The following is a 27,741-nucleotide window of genomic DNA, read 5'->3' on the forward strand; positions in this document are numbered from 1 at the left end:
TAGCATTTGATGCTGCTTTGAATTGGCATACCAAAGTTACGTGAACTTGCTGGGACACCACTTCTGAGGGGAAGCTTGAGAAAAAGAAATTATTATTTTTTCCAGCCTTATTAAGCTCTGCTTCCCCGCACAGCTGCATTAAATTTGGTTTCATTGCTTCTTACCCGTCTCACAGTAGGGATCGCCATCTTCTAAGTGGAAGACATTATTGCGGATGGGGTTATGACAGGCCACACACACGAAGCAAGAAACGTGCCAGGTTTGTTTCAAAGCATTTATTACTTCCTGTGGGGATTAGAAAAATTGTTATTAACACATTATTTTGATGTGATCACTAGATTGTGGTGAATATGCCACTTGATTCGTTACAAGAGTACTTTGTTTCCTACTGCTATTTTGAAAATGGGTTGTACATGCATTTTCTACTGATGTTAAACTTAATGAGGTGCTTTCTTTATGGTATATTTCCTTATTTGTCATAAGCAACCTTTCATTTTTTGGAAGGCTCAATGTAGAGTTGGACAGATTTAATTCATTTATTCACCTCTTCCATTTTAGTTAGGATCTCAGCCACAATGGTCCCCTAAAATAAGAAAAGCAGCACCTCCGAGGTCTCAAGTCTGTGAACAGTTAATCAGAAGACATCACATCGAAAACCAGGACTGCTCTGTGCTGTTTTGGAAGACACTGTAGTGCCAAATACGACTTGAGATTTGCACTGCCAGAGCCCTGCGTGACCCAGTTACACAAGCGCCCAGACACACTGCTGTCTGCAGTAAACCGGCGGACGATCAGCTGGCGGGCTCAAATTAGCAGTATTAGTGCAGAGTAGGATAATGCCTCTTTCTATCTACATTACCACTGGGAGCATTTCAACACTTCACATCTAGTCAACCAGCACGTTCCCCAGCATTCAGCTTAGTTAAGGAGGATTACTTATTTTTCTTCCCCTCACCTCCCTCCAATTTTGTAAAAAGCTGCCAGTTAAAAGCATTTTGCTCAAGAAAAGTTAGTAATCACAGCAGCTACAGAACAGCTTCATGAAAACAGGACCTGAACTTGGAAAAGCCAAGGAGCCCACAGCACCTTTTCCCAAAAAGACTGAAAAGGCTCAACATTAGAGGAGCCAAAACCATATTCTGTATTATGTGATGGCAGCTGAAAAGGTATGTCAAAGTACGTTTGGAGGAATGCAGACTGGGCCAGATAAAAGGGAATTTCGTTACAGAGAACACACTGAACACTGTGGTTATTGTTCCCACTGAAAAACAGGCCACTTGCTGGTCACTTACTCCAAGGATCTTCCTTTGGCACTTCGAACACTCAGGGGCGAAGAATTTCTCATAGCAGACCTCGCAATACAATGCCCCTTTCTCTTCCACAAATCCAATGTAAGCCATGGAGGTTTTGCAATGAGCACAATTAAATTCCTCTGGATGCCACGACTTCCCCAAAGCCACCAAGAAGGGTCCTCTGGTTAGAAAGAAGAGATTTTGTCAGCAAACGCCCCTGGGTCGGCTCCTGCAAAAGCTGTTAATAGGCTTGATACACAATACCTCTGTGCCATTATTGCGCTGCTCACAAACTCATACTGCTCCATCCCTCTTTCCTCCTACGGGCTCTAAGTAAGAAAGCATCAAGCGTTGACTAGATCTACTCCCATTGAACTATCTCCCAGAAACACCTGACCACAATAAATACTAATTCTCTTTGCTTCACTGCATTTCAGAAATCTTATTTTAGAACTACATTAAATACAGCGCTGAAGTGGCTACTAGTGAAAAGAAGGAGGATGGTGCCTATGTTCCCAACCATTTCCATCTATTGCAAAGAGACACTTCACTTAGTGATACAATCAGCTCTCTTTTTAGTGGGTGTTGGTATCAAGGCCACAAATGTTCAAGTAGACTTGACTCCATTAACAGCCGATAACACAGTTAACACAGCCGATAACAGTTTCTTGCGAGACAAACATTCAATCACTGTCTTTATCCAAGAAATTTGTTACCGGTAACCCATACGAGTTGCTGGGTCTGTCCTGTCCCTCTGTGCCCCCCGTCCCCCCTGAAGTTAGTTAAAATACAACCATTTTCTCTAAATACAGAGCCTCCTCTAACTATTTGCAAACACAAAATAATGATGCTTTTATAGCATTTGCCTGGCTAATGCAACAAGGTTGGTAGACAAGATGAAACTGTCCACTTCCAAGTCAACAAAAACTTCTCAGTTTGTGACATGTGAATCTCAGGCATGTGTCATTCTATCTGTATTCATCTGAAAACATATTCAGCATGCCAATATCTTTAATGAACTTATTTACTTTAATGAAGTACGTCCTAGTTCCCACTAACACTATACCTTCCAGAATTTAGGTTTCAGGTGAACTCTGCGGTTCAAATTCATCTCCCTCATCAGATTTCCCATTTTTGCAATACCAATAGAGACGTCATTCTTTTAGTAATGCATCACTTTTTCTGATCTAGCACTTCACTGCAAAAAAAGTGTAAGGTAGTAATATCACCACCCTGTTGCTAAGCATTTTTTTTAAAATCAAGTAAGCTCCAAGAACATTTTTGTATAAGATTCTCATATGAACAAAACAGCAGCAATAGAGAAGAAAAAAAAACCAACCTTAGAATTTGTTTCCAGGGTTATACTGACTGTAAGATGTGAACATAAGCAGGCAGAGGAGAGAGGGCAACTTCACTGAGAGTAAGGGGTAATTATTTTCATTTCTTTTCTACACTTTCTCTGGAGATGCTACATATTTTCATCAGGATAAGAAGTCAAAAATAAGGGACTTATACAGATTTAGGACAACTCACACACCTTCTAAGATGATGAATATATTTAATCTGCAGTTTCTTCTATTTGCCTCTGACTATCAGAGAGAAAGCAGTGAAAAAGGGTTCCTGAAGAGCAGACTGTAGCCCTTTAAGGAGGGAGCCGGGGTCGAGCGCAGCTCTCTGGCCCCCCGCTCCCAGCGGATGCCTGAGTAGTGCAAACACTGACCTAACCCGATACACTCCCGCCGCCCTACAAGCACCTTTTTACATCAATGCCCTTTCAGTTATGTACTGATCAAACAATACAAGCCCTTATGTACAACAAAGTGCTCTCAGTGCGCCGTGTCAGCACAGGCTAATTTAACAGATTCATTAACACGGGGCTGACACCGAAGAGGCTCTCCCGGCTCCAGGTAGGATTGAGTTTCTGGCCATCTGCACCGAAACGATAGGCTCAGTTAGCTCTGCAATGGAAAGAAAGTACACTAGTGACGGGAGGGGAAGGAATTTTTACAACATCTGCTGCATTTAGCTCTCTGGAGTTTACAGCTCTGACATGTTGAGGTTAGCCATTCAGGACACCATGCAGGAACCCAGACGGATGGGGAACAGCCTGAGAGTGCATCTAAGGAGTTTCTTTCCCAAAGTCCCCAGACAGCTGTGGCTGTGTGCTGCACAATGTCTCCGAGGTGTTCCATTAGCAGGCTGGCTCCCTGCACACACGTGTCCAGAAGAACGCTTTCTAAATACAATTTTACTTTTAATCAGGCTGTAGTTTAAACATGCCAAGCTGATGCTGCAGCTTCATGACACCAGCGACTTTAAAGCTGCCCTAAAGCACGTGGAAGAAAGAAAAAAAAACAAGCACCTGCCACGCAAAATGCACTAAAACATGGTATTCAGAACTTGGAGGTGTTCCTAGTCTCTGCATATTTTTGTGATCAAAATGATAACTTCCAGTAAAGAAAGGTATTTATTTGCTGTATTCCTTTGAAAAGGAATGTAAAGCTTCAATTTGAGTAAGGGGGCTGCATGCCCACATTCATGCAACCTGATGGGAAGTGGCCAGGGCATGAAATGCTAGGAAGATGGCTGCAGATGGCTTCATCCTTCCTTCCACATTTAAAAACAGAAAACAATTTAAAAAAATCCCACATGCCTCTGTCAACTAGAACATATTTTTAAAGATGGTGCTAAAAAACCATGTTCCTTTCATCCAAAGATACTGGATGACCCAACTGGCAACAGTTGGCTGTGAACGCACCTCTATCCCAGGCTACTTTGACCTCCTAAGCATTTCTGAACAAATTTATGACATCACCATCTAGACCACGTGAAGCAAACTCAGATGGAGGCAAATAGTTGTAATTTTTTTAAAAAGAGATTCTGATGTATTTACAAGAGTATTTACAGAATCTTATGCCCCAAAGGATCACCAGGCAGCCACCTAAAATATCTGGGCCCTGCATGTAGCAATGATTTGGGGCAAACTGGAAGGAGAAGTAAATAATGTACAGGGCATATAAGCGTAATTTCACTATCTTTACACTTGTAACTAACTATAACTTCATCAGTCCGGTCATGATGTATTAGTATGCCAATAATCTAGCTTCTCACGTGGTTTTTATTATGATAGAAAGCCAGAACTGAAATTTGGTGCTAGAGAGATCAAAAGGACTTCCCCATCTGCTAAGTAGGCTAATCACTTTACAGTCAACCATACATTCAGTCATACATACGGTCAAACATACATTGAAAATGCCATAATATATAATTTCTGTGTAGGAGATGCAGAAGGGAAGCACTGTTTGTACTTTCTCCCTTATGCCTTTAGAATAATTAAGCTGTATCAAAAGGTGACAAAACCAAATCATCCTTCACAAGCGGACATTCTGAATGGAGATCCAGGGAAAACACATGTGGACTTCAAAGAGAGAGCCAATTCTACACTATGGCACCCAGTGAGATGGCCCAGGAACCGGAAGTCTTCATCAGAAAGTGTCAGAAGTTTGTCAGACCATCACAGCAAGTGGATCATGGGAAATTTAATTTGCTTCCAACTTTGATTCTTTCAGACATGGAAAGAAAAGCTTACTTAATGAAGCTTTGATAAAAACTGGGACCTTCAGACAATCACTGTATCAATAATTAAAGATATATTAAAAAGTTATAAGATGTCTCTAAGAAATGGTTTTGGCTCAACCAGCCATGGTTATTCTATGCTTGACTGTAAAGTAATCAACTCCACAACGCATTTTGGCTTCAAAACAGATGTACAATGCAATGTCACTTGATCGTCCTCCTACTTTTTCATAGGTAACGCTACCACTAAGGGCATGAACTATAATTATGCTAAAGCTTGAATTCAAAATGCCATTGCAATCTTTCCAATCTACTGTATGCTATGAACATGAGGCATATTTGGCATTGATTAATGAACATCAACTCATCCTCAAATGAAACAATGCTTCCTTTAAATAATTGAGGTGGCATTTAACATATGAAGAAATATAAGGATTTAAATACCACCACCAAATTACAAAGAAGTTAGAGGTGGGTATCAGTTACTATTCATGAAAAGGTGTCACTTACAGTAGGTGATAATGGCCTAAGTACTGCCAAGTAGAGCTCCACAGTTTCTCCACCTGCAGCCACTAAGGAGCAAATGTTGCTCTATGGACCAATACCTTCCCCTACCTACAGGGCAGCAGCTGATCTCGTTTTTAATTGTGATCAAAACAGGGAGAAGCAGCAACTGATTTAAGGGCTGAAGGGAGAGACTGGCTGCTCAGGAGCAATCTACAGACTGCGCTGTGAGACCCGATGGCACAGGATCAGTGAATCCTGCTAAACCACAGGTGCCTTAAAGGGCCCTGAAATTTCTTGCATGAAAGGTAGTGGATTTGCTACATTTTATTAATTTTAAAACTGAAATGATGATAACAAAAAGGAAGGTGCACGGTTGCTTGCACATTATTTACCAGACACAAATCGAAAGCTGTCCACTGCCCAGGGAACAAAAAAGTCAGAATACTAAGGACGGACCTGGTGATTACACGGGCCAAACTGTTCGATGAACCAGATGAACCTTATCCAAAGTGTAGACCTTTTTGATATTAATCTTCCATTTTGCCATGAAGCAAAAAAAATCTGGATTAGAAAATATGTACACCTATGTTGGGAATTTGTATAAGTTTTTTTTGTTGCTTCAGAGGGATTCAGATCATATATTTTTGTTACCTTCACATATACAATAGAAGTAGGAAAAAATTTTCCAAAACATGACAGATCAGTTGGTCCTCTAAAATCAACCTGATGCTAACTGAACTGGTAGCGAACTAACAAAACAGAAATGTAATGGCCGTAAGCAAGCTGGAATCAATTCATTCCTGGATATGAAGTGACTTGAGTTAGTTGCATCATCTGATGCACAATCCCAGCGAGGGCTCAAGAGGCTGCAAAATGCCAAAGTAAAAGGTATGATTTTCTATTATTCTGAATTAAACTTTTACATCTCACAGAGCACCTCATTCTTCAGAACTTGCTTTTCTAACCAAACAAGTCTCCTTTAATCATGGTGAAATAATAGTGCAGGCTCTCCTATTTTGTCCACTGAAAACACAGGACATAGATGAATAAAAGAAATATAACAGTGCATTACTTTCCCCTTGTAGTTCAACAACACAGATAACTGAACAAGCAAGGAAGCATTTTAGAAGAATGCATTTCCTCCAATAATCCTGGGAAATCACTATTTCAGGTAATAAAAAAAATGCAAGGTAGATGAAAATGAGGATGATTTGCACATTGACATGAAAAGTGATTACAGTTACTTTCATAAGACAATCACGACTAATTGTCAGAAATCACTGAATGAACAATGCAACCCAGATTCCATTCTTCCTCCATATAAAATTCTGGCTAATGATAGGTTATCTTAGGTGACCAGCAGAATTTATTTAACTTAATCTTACTTGGCAAACTCTTTTTTGCGTTGCTTAATCTTCTATACCCATGTCATACAAGTCAAGAACACCAGCCCCCATAATACCCAAAGGCCAGAGAGCCCAGAGAGCTTGAAATCTAATATTGCAGGAAATTATTATTAATCCAGTCCTAGCAGTTGTTAAGCTTGTATTCCTTGCTCTTCTTATATGGATGAAACCTGCAATTTTTCTTCTTCTCAGTTAGAAACTCTGGGTTAGAAACCAACATTTGTGACAAGTTAGTCTTCATAAGACTATCCTTTCCCAGTGGTTTCCAACTTGCTAACCTTCTCTGTTTTGTTAGATAAACCATGCATGAAAACTGTGTTCTGCATTATTGAAATGGAGCCTTAAAACACTTGGGGCTCAGGAATCAAAAACCACAAAAGCAAAACAGAGGCCGGCTCTCAGAGAGGCCGCAGGATGAATAGATACAAACCTAATGACTTGATTACAGTGTGCACACATGGGAGTACGCTTTCCTGCAGGAATATGCTCTGCCCTCTGAACCAACGTGTCTTGCTCATGTAGCTGAGGTGTTGTTGCAAATTTTTCACTCGGGTCAGTTGTTCCAGGTGGTTTAATACTGTTTGATGTCCATCCACGGGAAGGAGCTGCAGAAAGAGTGCCAAAAGCATTTAGAAGACCATCCTTTCAGTACCAAGTAAACTATTTTGAAACACAAGCAACCGCCAACATTCGCCTAACAACTTTGTCCAGTGCCTACTTAAAGGAAGAAATTAAAAAGCACTTATTTTCCCCTCCTCCCCCACCAACTAAGTTCTACCTACTTTATGAAATGTCTGTGAAATAACACAGAATGGTTTTGGCTAACTTGTAGTAGTAGTGGACAAATTTCAACATACTAAAGAAGTTAGGCGTAAGAATATACAACCTGTGAAGGCATTATTTTGCTTTAGCTACAAAAGCTGAAGCCAAGAATATCAGCATGTGAACAGAGACAGGAGAATATGACCTACCTACTCAAAACATTTTACAGTGAGTGCAATAGATCATACGTCATTACTAACAGATTGAACAAGAGCACGCATTCAATACAACACGTACGGGAACTTAAAATACAGTACTGTATAAGGAAAACATATTTCTAAATCAAATTTAAACACTAGTCTAGATCACTAGATACTGCCAATCTGAAGCACTCCAAAGGTCATGTTCACATCCTCTTTATAAAAGTTATGACACTGAAATAAAAACCTGACGCTTTCAGAAATGTATAGATCCACACGCTCCCATTTGTGCTCAGGTTTTTAGAGCTGTAGAATAGACATAAGCTCTTACAGAGTACAAAAAATGCATTTACAAAAATGAAAGGCACAGATGATACTGTTGCCAAGGGTAATGAAGAAACAAACAGACCTCTGCTTTTCTTTCTTCTCTATTGATATATGTACCTTGGCAACGTACAAGCTACAGCAACACAAGTTTATGGGAGCAGTTATTCCTGTCAAGTGGAGAATTCTTTTTCTTTTTCAAGTATGCTAAACACCCCCACATTTCCATAGCCTTTTGTTTGTAACCACAGGCAAGAGAAACTGTGAGTGTTTACTCGGTGCCCTGGCTTTAGTGCAGCTGTACTAAACCTTGTAAATCAAAAAGTTAAGATCCAAGTGGAAGCTCAGAGAGAAACAACCAAGCAATGACAGAGACATCAGACAGTGCAGGGTGATGTTTCTGTTGCAATGATGCACCTCTTTGATCCAAGGTCAGGGCACCGGTATGTAACTTTGCAAGAAAGGTAGTTTGTGGAGCTGTTAAATCTTTGTGCTAGTCTTCCTCCCCCATCTTTCATATCATCTTCCAGGGAAAAGATGAAAAATTGTTTATCATTATCTCCCTTAATGTAATGCTGACCAGCCTCCACCCCATAGAAAAGCTGCAAATACCTTTTAGGTAAAACATTGCATTCCTTGCTCAAATGGAAGTGCCATGCTAATTTCGAGAAGACAAATTTAAGTGACAGTGAATAAACAGAAAATTCCGCAGAAATGCCAATCTCATGCTATTTACAGAAGTAAGATAACCACAGACTACACAATTTAATCAAAACAATACGGTGAACTTCAGTTAGCAAAACCCTCCTCTACTCATGCGTATTTGTAGGCTAAGGTGACACAGCTGGAAGATAAATCCTTTTTAACACCAATACTTTTGTACTGTAATTATGCTTGGTATTAATCCAGTGATATGGGCTAAATACCTACTTTTGCTTACTCTTTCTCTGAATGAAGAAGCAATATAGTCATGCATCCTTTTTTGTCTAACTGGCTGGTTCATCAAATTTTCTCGAATCAAGTGATTTCAAAACTGGCATATTTTTGGATCCTTTTCACTATCTGAAGTAGCAAAAAGTATTCTGGTTCATCGGGTTTTGATTTTTTTGTTGTTAATTTTTGTTTAAATACAAGACTATTCATTATATTTAAAGTATAATTAATTAATTTGCAGTATCTCAAAAACATAGCATCTTGATTCTAGAAACATTCAGCGTTCCTAAGTAGAAAGTATTTAGGAATAAAAGCACTTGATCTTGAACAAGTCACTCTGCTACTGTAGTTCTTTTCAGATGATAAATGCGTACTAAACTGAAAACATAGGAACAGATAAAAAAGCAAAAGGTGGGAGAAAGGCTTTGAAGACATGAACAAAAGCGGTTTTGATTAATAGCACTTTCCTCCTTTTTCATCACACATGGCCTTCTAATTTTCAGGTCCCATTTCATGAGAAGACAAAAATACACACTAAAACCAAATCTGTTTGAGGGCTGCTTTTGCCATAAATCAAATTGCAGCGCAGCTTCTAGTATATTGCTAATTCCTCTTTGAGTTATCTGCTGAATCCCAAAGCCCATTCAGACACATCAGCTAGCTCTTGTTTGCACTGTATAGTTAAAATAAGTCCTTCTGCTTGCTTAAAGGGGGCGGGAGGAAAGTACAAACACCACAATTATTCCCTTTTCTTTGGTCTCATTACAGCTTTCATTAATGCTGTTTTTATGAATGACGCTTTTCTGAACACTACCCAACTTTAAAGTTACTACTGGCCAGGAGCAGTATTTGTCTACGTAAACTTTCTCTCAGAGTTGTCAGACAAGTCAGTCACTTCTGAGTTATGCAAAGCACTAAAAAAAGGAGAGAAGGAGATAGTCCATCAGTCTGGGAAATAACTTTGGTCTATTAATGACCCTACGTTAAAACAAAAATCCTCTTTTAAGTGAACCATACTATAAACCACACAGATTAGTACTGTGTTAAGCAAAAGGTGTGGCCTAAGCAAAAACAAGCTGGGCATTTAGCATTGAGAACTAGCAAAGGCGAATGGACCCACTCCACTTCCACTGAAATCGGTGAACTCAAGTTCAATGCCCAGACCTCCAGCAGATGCAGAACTCCCGTGGGATCACAGCCACAACGCAAACAGAGTACGGGCAATAAAAAATAAGCTGTAAACCTTCAGATACTTCTCTATTTGCCAGAGTACTTTTTGGATAGTGGACAAAAACTAAGTTCTAAAAGGCCTTTCACTCGTCATTTGTAAATTTATGTCACTATTTGGTCTACTATGATGGAAAGAATATCTAATTGATGACTGCAGATGCTATCAGCAGCTGAGAACTAATACAGAAAATGTTAACTTCTGCTCAAATGTCCTTCAAAAGCAAGACCTTAAAGCATTCATTTTATTAAATGCTCTCTTCTTCCATCTCTTGAGGCCAGTGTAAAGCCAGGAAGCTCCCTGCCCATTCTTACAGTTTGCCCCCACAGCATTCTCTCATGGGGTATTTTTCTCTTTGCTGGTATTCACATTAAGACCTCATTGGACTTGCACAGTATTATTCCCCTCTATTCCTGTTGTGAAGCGGACTCAAGTTTCTTTCAGTTCAGATTTTTCACCTTAAAGGAGTCAGTCTGTTTCCATTACCTTTAGATCCATACTCTTATTAAAGAAAATACACCAGTAAACTACAGTAATAGCTATTTCACCACATTTATTATACTGGTTTCTTTGTAAACCTTCTACAGTTGTTCTGCTAGATATTTTCTTTCCCCACCACAGAACACTCTCCTTTTCTCACTGTTTGATTTGCCTCTTTTTTTATCTTCCTCATTCCCAGCTGAACAGCAGCCTGAGGACAGCTTTTATTGCTCACTTGTGTCTTTCCATAGGCCAGAAACATGCCTTTAACACTCCAGTAATTTCAGCGAATGTTCATTACTTCCGCTGCAACCCATGGAGCAAGTTTTTGTTGGTGGTGGTATTTCGGTGTTTTAGTTTGTTTGTTTTGTGGTTTTTGTTTTGTCTGTTTGTTCTTTAAACCACTATTAGTTCCCCACATAAAATCTATATGAATTCTCAGTATTTTTTTTCCAACAATATTCCACCTCTTGTAGCTACAGAATTTCAAATATTAGCTCTGTTTTCTCGTTTAGAATGAACACTGGTGTTTCTTAACTATCCCTTCTACTTAAACAGCAAGTTAAGTCCTGTGCTGGACAAGATGTTTTTTCTGCAAGCAGAGAGGAAGGGGACGCTCTCAGAGTTCCTGCATTCTCCTCCTCTCCTTTCTCTTCCATATTCCCTTGGAAACCTTTCAAATCGACACACAACCACATGATTTAAAGAAAAACATCAGGCCATGAAAACTTATGCAGGTGTTTTTCCTTGCAATGAGAAGCTTTTACCAGGGCACACCAGTAATAACAAGGTAGGTACAAATTATTACATGCAATCTAAGTAAGGACCTCTTGACTCCCGGCAATCAGTTTGAGCCCTCCTGTGGTTTGTGCTTTATACTTTACTTTTTACATTTTACATATAAGATTTTGGATCCCATCAGCAGGTCTGTTCTCAAAGAGTGCTGGGGAGGAGCCCTGGTACCCAAGATCTGGCAAGATGCATGCACATTTTTAATTGCGGGTGATGGCCGAGTGGGGAGGGAAAAGGAAAGAACTCCAGATGCCTCACAACACAACCCCACCACATATTTTCAGAGTGCCACCTTTGTTGCATGAAATAGGACAGGGCGCAGCAACTTTTGTGGATGCTCTGAAGAATTATAGGTTATAAAAAGTAAGTACAATAAACAAAAGAAATTCTGATGCATTCAGGAGCTATTCTACCCTAGTGCCAGAGATGCTCAGGTTCTCCACAAGTCATGAAAAGATCTCTGTGGCCAAATGTCAGAGTTCTGCAGGCTTCACTTCACCTTCACTCTCTTTAATTAAACCTTCTAAAGCACTGTTGATATGCACTGTGTATTGTCATAGCAGGCTTTTGTAAACCAGAAAACACTCTGTACCCGACTATTAACTTTCCACTTTATTAGGTTTAAGTTTAGCAAACCCTCGGTATTTGCTTTCACTAAACTCCTTGGTGTGGCTAGTTTAATATTTAACAAAGTTTTAGGCAAGGTAAAGAACTGGCTTTTTTCTTTTTCAAAAATCCCAGTGTGACTTTGCCCTGGTTAGACTAACAATAGGCTGTTCCATCGCTGAGCACATGGATAACTGCAAACACTGGCGAAAAGTTTGGAAGACAAAGGGAGAAAGGCGGATACTTGGCAGCGCCAAAGTCACTTTGACAGAGGTTCTCCGGTACGTAGCAACAATACAACAGCCTGAACTGTTTAACGCTCACTTAAACATAACATCAGACTTCATGTAATATCTATAAATAACAATGCTACTTTAAGCAGTGGGAGTGCCAGAACTTCGTTTTAAAGTGTTCTAACTCCGTGATTTATACACTGCTATCAAACTACTGTATTATAAATGGAAAATATAAAGCTTCATATGTCCAATTTTCTGACTTCTCTTAATATATCTGTACAGTAAGAAATCTTCCTGTTCCTTCCCTCCAAACCAAACAGATGGCCGGATGAAGCAACGTGTCTGAAAAGCTCGGCTGTCAGCTCGTTACGTTAGCTGTATATCACCCCCCATCCACTCCCAGGCCCACGTGAAATCACACAAGTTCAATGGAGGAAGCTACAGGACAAGCAAGAGGGGAGAAAAAAAAAAAAACAAAACCCAAACCACAAAAAAGCCCCCAAACGCCTGTGTTCAGCAGCCTTGGAAGCGCAGTCAGAGCTGCACCCCCGCCGCTGATTAAAGGCAGAACAGGAAGGATTAAACCATTATCATGTCTTTAAATGCCTTCGAAGGCTGGTATGCACCCCGTGGAAAATCACAACAGGTGCCACCCCGGCCCAATTTCAACAACCCCTGCAACTGAGGGGGCTAGTTCCTGCACTAGCAACCAGCCTTTCAATTGGAAAGGCTCCTGCTAAATTAGCTGTAAAGCATCTTAATTAAAATGAGCATGGTGGTTTTGGCTCACTCAGCTGGTCTCCTAGGGATTTGTTACATCACATACCATCACAAATTTGGCACAACTGGTGCCGCTTTTACCGAAAACGTACCTCGAGGAAAAAGAGAAAACGAAGACCTGTACAACAGCGTTTCATTTCTCTGGAGCAACAGTTCAGAAACCTATTTGGTAGCTTTCTGCCAACAACATTTTGCCTCCCTTGCTTTTAGCTCTTGTTTCAACCTCGACAGCTTGACTATGCCTGAGGAGAGCGTAACTGTCCAGTCTCACTCACATGCAGATTATCTGCCAGTTTCATGGAGCTGATGTTTAACGTTGAATAGTGGTAAGAATGCATTTACGAGAGGAATATTGACTTTTCATCTGTTGAACAAATATTAGGCATAATTTTTGGATGTCCTACACCTGTACATCTGAACAGGACACATCGCTGCTCCCAGCTGGTGCTAGCAGATGAAGGGGAACTCATCTGGCAAGTCAGTCCATGACAACAGACTGGTTGCTTTTTAAGAAATCAAAGATGACAAGCATCTAATTTTGCAAGTCAGTGAATGTCCCCACTCATTCGGTGTGAAATAAACACAGAGACAAATAATCTCTTCACCTTTGTTCTAAATGACTAGAGAAAGGAACGTGCATTTATCTGATTTATGTAGGCAATTAATTTAAGTGCACAGCTTGGTACCTTAGCATGAATTCAGCAACATCAAATCACAGGAAAAATTGTCAAAGGTCGCATTTGCGCAGATCATGTAGTGAGGTACACCAGGTCATTCTGCCTCCAACAAGTAGGTGGTACATTTCTGCCTCATTATTATGATCTCCCCCTTCTTAAATATAAACATTCAAGTTTTAGAAACGTATTCATTTTTTCACCATGTCTGCAGGAGTTACAATTTCATACTACCATCAAATTAAGGTTGACATTTATAAATTACTCTGGTTTCACAATGGGTTTTGCTTGGCTAAGTGACTTCACATTACTTAACTTGTAAGAACAAATTCTTGTGGTTTGCTGTCACATGACATATCATCATTTAGATTAGATGAAAAATTAATAACAGTCCATACACCAGGGTCAGGAAGCCTTTATGTTTTGACCTGTCAATCATACCACTTTTATGGACAAGACTTTGTTTTTATGAATGGTGACTGCATTGTGGAGGAGCAATCTTTAACAACCTTCTTCAGTGAAAAAATACTGGAACTCTTTATATCTTGGGACTGTTTCTAGCAGAGGCCTTACCAGCAACCTAAGGATTTGCCTTAACAGCTTGTAGCGTTACTCCAGTTTCTTCTCCAAATTCAGACAAATAGCCCCTTGAACCCCTATAATAATTAGTCCTGCCTTTAATTTCTTGTTTTACAAAGGAAACAATTTGGGATGAGGTGGCTCTAAAACAAAATTGCACAAGTTTATGAACAAGGTGATGCTGACACAACAGTTTGTTTGCCTTTTCCATGCAGAAGTATTCCCAAAGCCGATGGGCCACCAACTTAACTTAGCCAGTAAGCGTGGCCTGTAAGGTCAACAGAACCGAGATAGGAGCTGGAGTAATTACAAATGAAATGCAGAGAAAAACAAAGGTGACTGGGACAGAAAGTCCCACAGTCCACCCCATTATGAATCTTGAGGAAGGCTTTACTGGCAGAACAGGCGTTTTGAGAGAGCACAATAGATCTTGGTGGCTCCCACTTTCCCTCCCCAGTTTTATCCTGTTTGACCTTATGGCAAAAGTCCCCAGACTTACATGGTCTAGATTTTTACCCCATTTTCCTTAGTAAACCTCTACAGAATAAGTCACAAGGACGGAGACAAAGACCCAGGCTGTGAGTATATGCAAGACAGGATGTCAAACCATACCCAGGATCAGGCTTATATTTTCTTCTGCTTTTAAAGTTACCGAGGCAATGGGAAATAGAAAAAAAAAAATGCAGCAAGACAGCATGCTACAGATAACTCCAGAGATGGTAAATGCAAGTCTACCAAACACACTCAACAACTGCAAGGAAATAGCAGAATTTTTCAAACAAAGTTTGCCTGGGGAGCAATTTTTCTATGCTTACAGTTAGCTTCCAAGTGTGTTCCCTCTGCTGAAGGGAGCATGTGCTTAACACATGTGCTGGCTCAGGATTAGGCAACTGACAGTTGTGGGTATTGCAGAATATGCTGACATTCCCAAGCAGCTCTACTGGAAGGGGATTATATATTCCAGTGGTATCAGGCTGAGAGAGATCCTGGGAATAAGGAAACGGGCACACGCAGGTAACTGGTCACTTAAAACTGTAATCTTTGGACACTGTCACAAACCCTTCCCATCCCATCCTCGTACTCAGCTGCCAAGCCCAGGAGGAACAAAGGTCATCAATTGCCATGAAACCTTCCTCTCCAAGCAACAAACCAGCTTTTTCTGGCCACCAGCTGTACCAGCTCACCACAGGACCCCTGCAATCCCACCGGACCCCTGTGAGCGAAGCACGATGCTGCCTGCCCAGCTCCTGCATGGGAAGGTGGGACACGGTGCTGGCAGAGCTGTGCCTGGAGCCCAGCCTCTCTGGTCCCCTCTGCACCAGCAGATCACCCTCCAACAACAGCATTTTGGAGATGCCAGGAAAGAGGAGATGGTTTCGCATGAGAAACATAACATTGGAAGTCCTGACCGCTTCTGACCATCGCAGACCCTGCTGCGCTTTCCATGAGAACAGTTTGTCTCCTGGCCAAACTCCAGTTTGTGTAACTGCATTTATTGGGTAATTATACTTTCTTAAATTGTCGCAGCAGTTTCAATTTGCCACGGTGCTATTCACTTCCTTTCAAGATGCTGTGGAGTGTTACAGTGTGCTGACAAGCAGCTGTTATGTTTCACCCAAGAAGGGACTGCATGGCAGTGGCGGGTGAAAGCCATTCCTGTGCTCGCATCGTGTGCTTGCTCATGGTACCGGGTCTGTAAAATGCCTTGGGGTTCCTTGGTGGTGAGCAATGCCCCCAAGCGTAGGGTAATAGCCATCAAAGAGTGACATAACTCACTGCAGTGTACCTAGGATGTTATGGGCAATTTTTTGGAAAAAATTGAATATAACCTTGTAAAAAGCGCTCCCTCTGGTGGATGAACAGAACATAATCGCTCAACAAAAATGAAGTGAGAACTATTATAAATTATAGACTGTACAATTAACACACAGTAACTGCCACAGTTTGACTTATTTCAACAATTTTAAAAAATCAACAACACAGACAAGAGAGGTTGACAGCAAACATGTTATTTGGAAACCTCTGTCCAGGCAGATGCCACCACTGCGCTGTGTGCACACCCCACCTGCCCTGCATCTTCACCTCCTTGTGCACCCAATGCAAAGATCAGACTTTTTTTCATTCAATTCTTTGACAAGCCAGGCTATTTTCCTGCTTATCCAGCTTCTTACCCATGCCTTAAAAGTAAGTGTCAGGCAGCCATCCCTCATTTTCTCTACCAAAACACTGAGGACAGCTGTAATATCAGCATTTTATTCAAGGGAGGTATAAAACCTCTGTTACCGTCGCAGAGGGTGACTAGCGTAGTAGCATTCGTGGGTACCCCATCAGTGCCCTCCAACAGCAGATGAAGGTAGTTCAGCTGAAAGGGTGCTATCACTCCCAGATCACTTGGATCATGATTGACTTCTGTACAAAGAAAGCCAGTGCCTGAAGCATCTCCAGGTTCACTGGCTCAGCCATTCATTTTAGACCATCTTTTTCTTCCACACCTTTTTCTTGCCAGGACATGAAATAGAGATAAATGGAGATGGTACCTCAGTTCCAGCAAAAACCTCTGACACCTTTAGGCACCTCAGCACGGTCTCAAAAGGAGGAAAACACAAAACAAAACAAATTTCCAAAATTCAAAAAAGAAGCCATGCTGCTTTTAATAAAAAAAGTATAGGGGTATTCTCTGGTGGTCTTTCCAAGAAAGCAGTGAATACGGGTGGACAGGAGATAAACTAAAAGAATGCTGTCTGACCAAATGACTTATTTGTGTAGCCAAACAAAAGACACTAAGAAATAAATAAAATCACTGGTAATGTTCATGCCACACCATCAAACAGCACGTTACAGCTTCCCCAGGCACGAACAAAATCCTGCAACATACCTGCTTTGCTATGGAAACAACTTGGTGTTATACAGAGTATTCATTAGAAGGGTGAGTGCTATTAGAGCTACGCAACTGTACTCCAGGTAAGTTTCTGCTATTAACAGCCTACTGATATACACATTTGCATAACATTTTGTCTTCCTTCTAATTATTATTTTCTAAGCTAGACTTCAACTATGAAATCAGTCAGGCTTAAAGGGAGGGGATTTTTTGTTTGTTTAAAATTTTGTCAGGCCTACGATCTATGAAGCCAGATTTTGTTTGGCCTGTGAAGCACTGGTAGTTTTACTTTAAAGAACACTTTATGCTCACAGACTGCGAACAAACAGCAGAATGACTGAAGTCCAAATATGCCCTGAAACAGTTATAGTCTTTTTCTTCAACATCAGACTAATTTTATCAAAACACTCAACTATTGAGTTTTACCCATCAGACTGCTGGTTTCAGCCTTATTGAGTAAGCTCAGGTAGAGCAGAACTTTGGATATTTTTATTTTTGCACTTCCTCATTTTAGGAAACTGAGTTTTCAATGCCTCTCTCCCCTGCAGTTTTTATTTCTGGCTCCCCCAATATTTTGGGGGAGGTGATGAATTTGCTTCTTTGGAAGTTAAGCACTACATCCCAGGCCACTACAGCAGGGCAGCACAGAGCTGACATCCCTACAACCATTGCCTTCCACCAGCTTCTCTATCGCTATGAATTGCATAAGTTTTTTGTAAGCTATTCAGGAAAATAACAACCAAATATTCTCTGGCTGTCTTTACCCCTCACCTACCCATTTGGTACCTCTAATGTGAAACAAGATAATTTCATGTTATCTAGAGCATGGGCACAGATTTTCACAAAAATATCAGATCAAGTACAATTTAATTCATTCTTATAAGTCTTTCTCCTTCATGTGTCCATCATAAAAAAATGATTATTAAAAAAAATCTATTTCAAACATTAGACTTACTTTAATACTAAAGCATACTAGTAGGATTTAGCAATGCAACACCTACCAACACACTGAAAATGGGTGTGGTACTACAGAAACCCGAGTTCACAGGTGTTTTCTGTGCAAGTGAAATAAATTTATCACTTGATGAGACAGAAAGAGAGTTATGTCAAACATGTAGCACAGTCACTTATGAAAATGCATGATTATCATATTCCCTCAAACGCTTGCCTCACGTACACATGCTACCAAAAATGTAACTTTAAAAAGAGTTTGTTTTTTTTTTTCCTGTCTAGTGATAGGTAAGTCAAGGAAGTAAAACAATGCTAGAATTAAACTAATCTAAATTTAAATAAGTCTTTGCCTTGCCCTTAAGAATATACTCGATATTTGACAGGTAAGTATAGAAATGACAGTGTATTGCCACCTTGAGGCTTGCTAGGAGAACAGCATTTCCAAAACAAAATACATATATTTTACCAGGCACAACAGTAATTTAGCCAGATATGCCAAAGCTGTTATAAAACATACAGCATTAACACCACATGTTTTATCTTGGACATGCTTGTAAAGAGGGAAAATCCCTAACAGTAGAACTAAAAAGAAAAAATGCTATTTAGCACCTTAGATCCTTCTCAAAAGGAGAATCAAGAATATTCACCTCATTCTTACAAGAAAAATCTGCAGTTAAAGCTTAATTAGTAATACAGATTTCCCAGATCCTTTGAAATTACTACTCAATTTTAGTTCAGGATCAAAGACTGATTCAATTTAAGAAACAAGTTACATTAAAATTACTGCATGTAACATTACAAAAATATAGGTACACAACTACACATATAGCATTTCTTAATGCAGATATGGTTATAACATAGGAGTTATAACCATATAAGGAGTCCACAAGGAAAATGGCACGCTTTCCAGACATAAGGCATTTTGGTGCTGGTTTAAAGGGGTAAGAATCACCAAATGACACCCAAAGGTACTGGCTATTGAAATTGTCCTTGCAAGAACACACCTTTAAACAAATCTCGATATCACATACTATGCAATACACTGGCACCTTGTTCAAGTAAAACCTACAATTGCCAAATACATAACCACTCCAATGTGTTAGTCTTTTTTTTATTTATTATTAATTAACGTCTACTTCAGAAAAGATCACTTGGAAAACATGTCTGTTGATATTCTCAGCCCTGAAATGGCATGGGATATGCTCTGTTGAATTTACAGTCACATGGGAAGCGCCAAGTTGAAATCATGAGGTATGTGTGTATATATATTCATTTGGTATATATGTTTTTAACAGAGGTCAAGGACATCTAAATTTTGCTTGTTTGCGAAACCAGTTAACATCTGTGAGGCTACTTACAAAGGGCTACTGGTTTACTAAAACTGCTGAAGCTGTTTTTTTCCTCTCCTCTTTTCTAAACAAACTGGCCTGTACTCAAAACACACAAATAGCCACTTGAAGGCAGGCTGTTGTTTTTACGCCCACAGTGAAGTATATTTTCCTGAGATATCCAAGGGTCTCTAAGCGAACAAGAAAAAGCCTCACTGAAAGTTACCTGCTTGGTTTGCAGGCTGCCAGCCCGAGTACTTGGCAGCGCCCGGGGGTCCCATTGGCTTGAGGGCTGCAGCAGATGTGGTGCTGGCAGGAGCAGGCCTCATGTCGGCGTCTTCTTGGCGGGTGGGCATGTTCCTTGCCGAGGCGGCCGTAAAAGCGGCGGGCTGGGTAGCCTCCAAGGAATCACTGTTCAGAAACCAGGAAAGAAAAAATAAAATGCACGTCTTGCTAGAACAAAAGCATTTGTGAAACGGAGATGTGGAGCTACATCCCTGGACCCTGGTGCAACAGAGCAGCTGTCGTCACCAACGCTGGGGTGATCACCCCAGGGCGATGCTGTGGAAGTTAAATTTTCAAGCTGTTTTTTAAGAACCGGACAGTCGAGTAACTTCTGCCAGAAGTCAATATAGACCACTAAATCCCTTCACAATTACCATTTAAAATAACTAAGTGTTGGCATGATACATGCTAAAGCAGAACCCTTACTGTAAATCTGGTACGCTCCCAGACTTTTTCAATACTTTCTTCCCCCTCATAGAATAGGCAAATACTCATATAGTCAGATTATGCTTGTAGATCTTAATAAAAATCATCAATCTAGAAGTGACTTAATTATATGCGATTTTCTCCTATGGGTGATGGCTCCCCCAAATAATTAAGTATTTTAAGAGAGCTGTAAGTTTCTTTATTCATTAGACAATGTGCACAATATTTTATATTGCCTTTTTAGAGAAGTTTACAGCTGCTTTTATATTTTAAGGGTTAACAGAACTCTTTTAGCTATTTAAAAACACACACGATGAAAACTGTACCTAATCACAATACACTTAAAGTGTAAGTAGCCACTAATTACATTGCCAGCAAGAAAATTTTTCATTTCACATTTCCAGAGGCTGTTCAAGAATACGAAAGTTATCATAACAAAATTTTTATGCAGTGTAACGGTATTTGTATAATTAATATTTCATTATTGGAAGCTGAAAACAAATATTTTCATTAATAATCTTCAAAGTAGGGGAATCATTTCTAAGGACGGTCACTTGCAAAATAAAAGGATCACAAAAATGGGATATGAACTCAACACTGCAAAATACAGCCAAAACAATTTCAAATACATATTTTGTGCAATCTGGAAACCCATCAGTTAACACATTAGAAGCCTTGTGTTCTTTCCTCTATTGAAGAAAAACAAATTTACAGCACACATGCATCATGCATATTTCACAGGGGTCATTCACAGAATTACAGACTGTGCCAAGTTTGTAAAGTAGAAATCCTTGAGCTACTTTTACAAGTATTGCACATGCACAATATTGCTTCGGCCATATGATGTGCAAGAATGTGAACACACCAGCAGGCCAAACCTCAAGTTCGTAACCTTGATTTTTTTTTTTTTTTTTTTTTTTTGTCTCTATATTGACAGGGTTAGTAATTTGTGTATTTAGAATCATCTTCTGAGTAAGGGATAAAAAAAGATTCACAGTTTACAGAATATATCTGAATTCCTAGTTTAATAAGTAACAGCTATTGCATCTGTAGGCTTTTGATAAGAGCAGTAGCTGTGCTGAACTGACACTCCGATGGATTTGCTGTATGCACAAGCCCAGCAAAGCACAAAGTGAGACCTTGCACTCTGTTGCTTTCAAATGTTAAAAGGTATTTAAAGACATTTGTATAGTGCAAATGGAGGCATTTAAGGTACACATTAGGCTCCTTAAAGGCTTAGGATACAAGTCTTTTTAACAACAGATTTTCAGCCAGTGGAGACCTGCATAAAAGTGCTGTTGCAGACAGAAAAAATGGATAGGAAGACATCCTCTGACAGTAAGTAGCAAGCTCAGTAGTTGAAGACAAAGTAGTTTAGGACTGGCTTCTGCTACGAAAAAGTGTAGGTCTGCAACTTTAGTATAAAACCGTCTGTGATTTTTGACTACCTCTGGTGGTTTATGTGCCAGAAGCCTATCCTAGAGAGAAGCTTCCCAAGGGAAAAGCTTGAAGCCACCACTCTGCAGAGGGGATCATGTTGGCCACAGGGCAAAACTTCTGACAGGTCTTGGATGCTCTTCATACTTTGTGCCTGGTTCTGTCAAGCAAGAGTTGAATAAGCCGGCACTACAGCCTGTTAATTTAACAGGCAGGCTGCTACTGCAGCTTGGCAAGTCCCTCTGGCGTGATATTGCCCACCTACGGTGGGCTGCAGGAAACAGTGCACGCACCGGTTTTCCTGAATTACAGCTTCTAATCGCACAGCTGCCTGGGAGTGCACATGTGGTGTCCTCCGTAGAGAGAAAGATCCATCTTTGTCTCACTTTCAAAGTAGTGTGGCACCCTGGAGGTGTTCAACCTTTTAAGTGCTAAGCTTCTTCAAATTCATGCTTCAAAATTAATTCCTCAAAATTTTACTTTATGTTCTCCTACACTGAGAAACAATCAAACTCCACTTATTTTTATCCATCTTTGTAAATATAGCTATGTATCTTTTCAGAAGCATACCTACCTTCTACAAAGTGGCTGTACAATGCCCTCAATTAGCCCTGCTAGTATTTTGTAACTGACTAGCATATTGTACAATGATGACCCAAGATTCATTACCTAGAAAATACATGGTTTGAAGAGACTAAAATACATACAGAAATTCAAAAAAATAAATAGGTTATGGAAGAGAGCTCCCATCTGCTTTTCAGTGTCGTCACTAGAAAACTGAAGGAGGAATGATAAATCTTACATATTTACCAAGTTCCACATGTGTAGTTTTCTCAGACTTCCCAGGTGACACTCATAGGTCAGGTTCAGGTCAAGCACATTTCAATGTCAAAACACTAGTACTGTTATTAATGACAAGCCTACCTTCTAACTCTAGCTTTAACCTTTTAACTCCATTTCATAACTTTTAAATGATTCCTCACCCACCTGATGAATACTTACAGCAAAAATGAAAGTTTTTTGTGATGAAAACTAATGCAACCAAGAGTCACATCCATTTTAAGAAAGACCATGTTTCTTGCAAGATGCGAATGCTCTGCTGTCAAGCTTTAAGCAATGGGGTGTCAACAATGAAGAACGAACGAACAGCGGAATGTGAGACTGAGTCAGGCTCTCACATCCTGAAAATCCATGATGTGTATAATTAATAAGTTATGGGAAGATTAACCAAAATAATGCTGGAAGCGGGTTGCAAGGGAAACAGATTGCAAAAACAGACCAAGAAAAAAAGTCCAGCAAAGCAGCAAGCCAAAGGCATCTCTTTATCCTTGACATACGCTAACTCCTACATGACATGCTCTCCTGAATTTCCATGGAGAACAACTCCTACCACACAGTGCGGCCCTATTCTATCAGAGTAAGGGCATGTATGGAAAAGAATCAACTTTCTGGGGCTCCAGTGTGAGACCTGGGGACACACACAGGGCTCCAGTGCCAATGCAGAATTATCCAGAGCTCACAACAGGCTCCTCAGACTTAACGCCTCCTGATCAACAAAAGCACCGTGGAAACAGGCAGAATAGACTAAAAGGCAAGTAATAATTCCTCTGCTATTCCTCCTCATCTTCCTCCCCAAATACCAAACACTAGATTATACCTTGTGTTTTGGTGGGAGGACAGGGAGAAAAAGACATTTGCCAGATGACCGTCCCATTGCTCAATGTGGTACTGAGAGCTTGTTGGATTCTACAGAGGGGCCATGGGCAAGGAACCTGTGGGAAGTGGGTCCCGGTCACAGGTGAAACGAGCACCAATTTTTCAGAGACCACTCTAGGATATTCACATCCATACTACACTCCCTTCCTTCCCAAAATCAGGTGTATCAAGACAAGGCTGAACACATTTCAGAGGCATTTTAAGAAATTTGCACTGGAAAAATCCTTCTGAACGTATTTAGAGGTTTTGACTCTCCCCAAATCCAAAAGAAGAAAAACACATGGTCTTGGGCTATACAGACGCCAAAATCTCCCTCCATCCTTCCATGGAAACTCCCATATAATGCTGCCTAGAATTTCTCCACACACACTTTAGAGAAGATAACTATGTGTAATGTTGTTATTAGCCAAAGGAGAAGCTATAGTTCTAACTGAAAATGAAATACAGCTTGTTGTCGTGTAACTTCTAACACCACTAAAACAGTAACAAGGGCCAAGTCTCTCAGACTTTCCCAAGCAGGTTCAGGAGGTCTGGGTGGACTTTTTCATCATGCAAGCCCAAGATGCCAGGTTATCCATCTGTAAACATCATCACTTGAGCCTCGAGCTCAGTCTGGTACATCAGTATTTTCCTAATAGTTCTGGATTATAAATGATATTTTAACTCCCTCTTGTTGTCCCGAACAACTGTGTGAGTCAGGAACAAGTCCCCTGTGGTCTGAGGAAGCTTGCTGACGGAAAACGTCATATAGTATCTAAGAGACAGACTGTAGATGCTTTCTTCAGATGGCCAGGAATTCTGTGAGGTTATTTTCCCTTAAGAACACTAAATATTTAAAGACAAAAACAAGACCAAAAAAAAAAAAAAAGTCAGCAAATCATTCTTCCTGATTTCTGGCACAACCAAGGGGAATACGATAGCCTTGATTCTGTTTTATGGCGTCTAAAACCAAAATAAAACAGCAAGACTTCCCTTGCATTACACATTGCTGCCTGTTGGTTGCCTGTTAACCCCAAGAAGGCCTTGAGTACACTGCATAAACCTGAATAAATGGCTTCTAAAATATACACACAGTGCTTGATATAGCACTGAAGGGGGTGAAAGAAATTTTTAATATAAATGTTTCAAAAATTTCATATTAAAGAAACTTTGCAACTTTGAAGTAAGGAAAGAACAATTTGTCTGCCCCAAGACCAAGTAAACTGTTACACAGATGCTTCTCCAAAGCTTTACAGCGAGGTGTTAGCACAGCTGAGACAAAACTTAAATCTCAGGTCTCAATTTCTTTTTTTAAGCTATGTTCTTTAAGACGTACATGTCACGTGATTTATTTTGTCCAGTATCAAAATACACATTAGCTGAAGATATATACAGGAGACCAAAAAAAGCCGTGTATGAGAATGATGGCAAAACCTCATGAATGGGGGAAATACATAAGCCTTTTTGCAAGGGCTTTTGGTGTAGCAATAGAGAAACAGAAGACAAGAAATACTGAGTACTGACCTTATTCCCATCCCTACTGCAAACCCATGGTTTCAGTCAGCTCTTTAAAATGATGTTCACGTTTCATGGTAACCTAGCAGTGTTCCAATAATTTGCAAAAAAAGAAAATGTGAAATAAAATAATAAAAAGAAAGAGCAGAGAAAGTCGCATGGGCAGAGGTATTTCCATATCAAGTTACAGTGAGGGTGTATGTAACCCTTCCATAAGCAGTGGTCTACACAGAAACAATTCAAAGCATCTTTCAGGTTAAATATTCTCTCAGATTCAACACCAGTGTTTATCTCACAAGGCCAGACTACCCTCTTTTCAAGAAATTGTACATGGCATAGTGTCAGGTAGAAAAAGCAAAAGCCACATCAATGCCCATTCTTGCCAGCGTCTCCCAAAACTTCACAGAGTTTTTGCCATGCAATTTAGTTTTAGGGCAGAGCTCCAATTCTTGGAAATGCAAGATATTAAATACATAATTTCCTCTGCTGCATATATGTAGTTTGTTAAAAAACACAACCCCCCATAAACTTAAGGCTATCTCTGTTGCCATCAGGATGAATGCTTAGCTTAGTGAAAGATTGCATGGTTGTTATACCAAAAAGAAGTCCATTTCTGAGGAGTCTAGTAGGGGAAGAAAGCATGTGGATGTTCAGCACCACTTCAGGCCAGTTAATAACAGATATTAAGTCAGCAAAGGGTCAAGTTCTCTGGCAGCTACCCAGTACAGAGCAGTTTAAGACAGCCAGCTTTTTAGAATAGGGATGGTGAAGCAAGAAAGAGAAAAGGGAAATATTTCTGGAGCAACCCTACTGCAGAACAAAATCAAAACCCTGCTTTTCTATAGCTACAACGTTGAGTTTTTCCCCAGAGATAATGCAAACAAGCCTAAACTACCTCAGTAAAACAGATTCATTGTCTTTTCATGAGAGTTATACAAGATGGAGCCGGAAAACACAAACCTCAGTTGTTTAAGCTTACTTACTTGCTTTCTTGGTTGAGCCTGTTGCTTTTTGAACATGTTGCTCTGCTATACAATGTCATATTACTCACCTCTTTAGTTATGGGACATAGGATTTCAGCTCTCCTTCCTTATCAACTATTGTGTTGGGGGACGAAGTGAGCTGCCACTTGAACTAATTCTTCAGCATTACATTTGTGCACATATTACAATACGTCATTAGATGGACAGTAATGCAAAGACATTTTAATACCTAGTTTCTCACACTCATTGGGTACTTTTCTCTCAAATCTATTATATTTTTCTTTTTTTCTGACATAATCGATTGGTTTTGCTTGATCTTTGTTGAACTTCAATGAGAATACATACTTCCTGATAGTAAATTGTAAGCATAATTTGTTGTCCGCTGTCTCTTTTTCCTACTTGTTTCTCAATCCATAGGGCTGTGCTCCTTTTTTCACTAGGATGAGGCAGCACAAAGCTTCATTTCTATGGCTCCACCTACTGACAACCCTTTCCTCCTTATCGGTGCTGGCAGCTCAGGATGATAAGGAAAACAGAAATCATTACCCTGCTATGTTGTACGATAACTTCAGATCAACACCAATTATTTGGGAAAAAATCCTTCAAAAATGCAATCTATGCATAACATTCTCAGACTAATGGTTCTGCTACATCACATTTCCCAAATTTGAGGTCATACCCTATTTGGGATGTCTCTAACAGCCTGAAAGTCATCTGCTTCCCGTACAGCCTTATGCCACTGCCTGTACACAGCAACCTGAACCAGGATAACCTGGCTATTGCAATGGTTTTAAGAGAAAGTTCATTTTTCACAAGTTCAGAAATAACATTTTTAAAACCCTAATAATCTGTGGATGTTTATTTCAAGCCATTCAACCTGTATCTTGATATATCTAATAGCAATAAAGCCTTCTGGGCAGGCTTACAGGGCCTCTGTATTCCCAGTATACGTCCTGGCTCCCCAGCACATCTCTTTCCAGCTCTGCCAGCTGGAGGAGCAAAACAGAGAAAAAGCTCCAAAACTGCACTGCAACTATGGCAGGACGAAAGAAGTTCTCCATTGCTTGCTGCCTTTCCCGACGGGCAGTCCCATGCAATCATAAGGGATAGCAACTGCACAGAGCCAGTTTGGGAATCTCAACTTTATAGCAGAAACAAGCATTTGCATTTCCAAAAATAAATCTTCAAAACGAGGAGAGTTTCTCCCCGTATGGTGAGCAAACTATTGGATAAACATACACCCAGTTTCAGAGTCGGGAACGGGATTGTTTCCGTTCTTGTTACAATCTACCTTCATTTGCAGCTTATGGCATAAGCAATGAATTTTAGTGAGTGAAGGAAAAAAGAAAACCGAAATCAGGGAATTCACCTTCACTGCCATTATTGGCTCTACTAAAGTATCAGCAAACAAACACCACAGCTGAAGAAAAAAGTCTTGCTGACAGCATGTCCTGGACTTCACCCATGGTGCGCAGGTATTGGAAATCCTGGAGGTTTTTCCCTTTGGATGTGTACATAAAAAGATTTCCTAATAACAATCATTCTGCAGTTATGATATAGCACTATAATTCTGTTTATGTTATTTTTCCCCTTTTAAAGTGGATATGCCACAGTGTTGGAAAATTTGATAAAACCTAAGATTGTCTGTTGGTCTCTAATAACTACCATTTGCCCTTCCCAAAGTTAGGGCTACTTTAGCCTTCTCTAGTGACTGAGGTCACCTTGGAAGACATGAAACAGGGCAGAAAGATCTAATACTTCTTACTTAACAGAAATTGCTTACATCAAGTGGACCTCAGCTCTACTTATAATTGGACCTTATCTCTAGAAGGGTTTTACTCTTCTGAAAATGCAAATAAGTACACAAA

The 27,741-nt window shown here is 40.0% G+C and overlaps 1 protein-coding gene across 8 annotated transcripts in view; it reads right to left on the reverse strand.

Moving 5' to 3' along the window:
- PDLIM5 (PDZ and LIM domain 5) overlaps nucleotides 1-27,741 on the reverse strand; it is a 132,026-nt gene that overhangs the window by 7,669 nt on the left and 96,616 nt on the right. For all 8 annotated transcript variants that reach the window (XM_075090817.1, XM_075090815.1, XM_075090813.1 and 5 more), the window contains 4 exons: nucleotides 19,759-19,943; nucleotides 7,212-7,386; nucleotides 1,293-1,473; nucleotides 165-285 (listed from right to left, as the gene is read on the reverse strand). In XM_075090817.1, the coding sequence (XP_074946918.1) occupies nucleotides 165-285; nucleotides 1,293-1,473; nucleotides 7,212-7,386; nucleotides 19,759-19,943 (662 nt within the window). The remainder of the gene's footprint in view (nucleotides 1-164; nucleotides 286-1,292; nucleotides 1,474-7,211; nucleotides 7,387-19,758; nucleotides 19,944-27,741) is intronic.

This window comes from Phalacrocorax aristotelis, chromosome 4 (assembly GCF_949628215.1).
Source record: "Phalacrocorax aristotelis chromosome 4, bGulAri2.1, whole genome shotgun sequence".
NCBI lineage: Eukaryota > Metazoa > Chordata > Aves > Suliformes > Phalacrocoracidae > Phalacrocorax > Phalacrocorax aristotelis.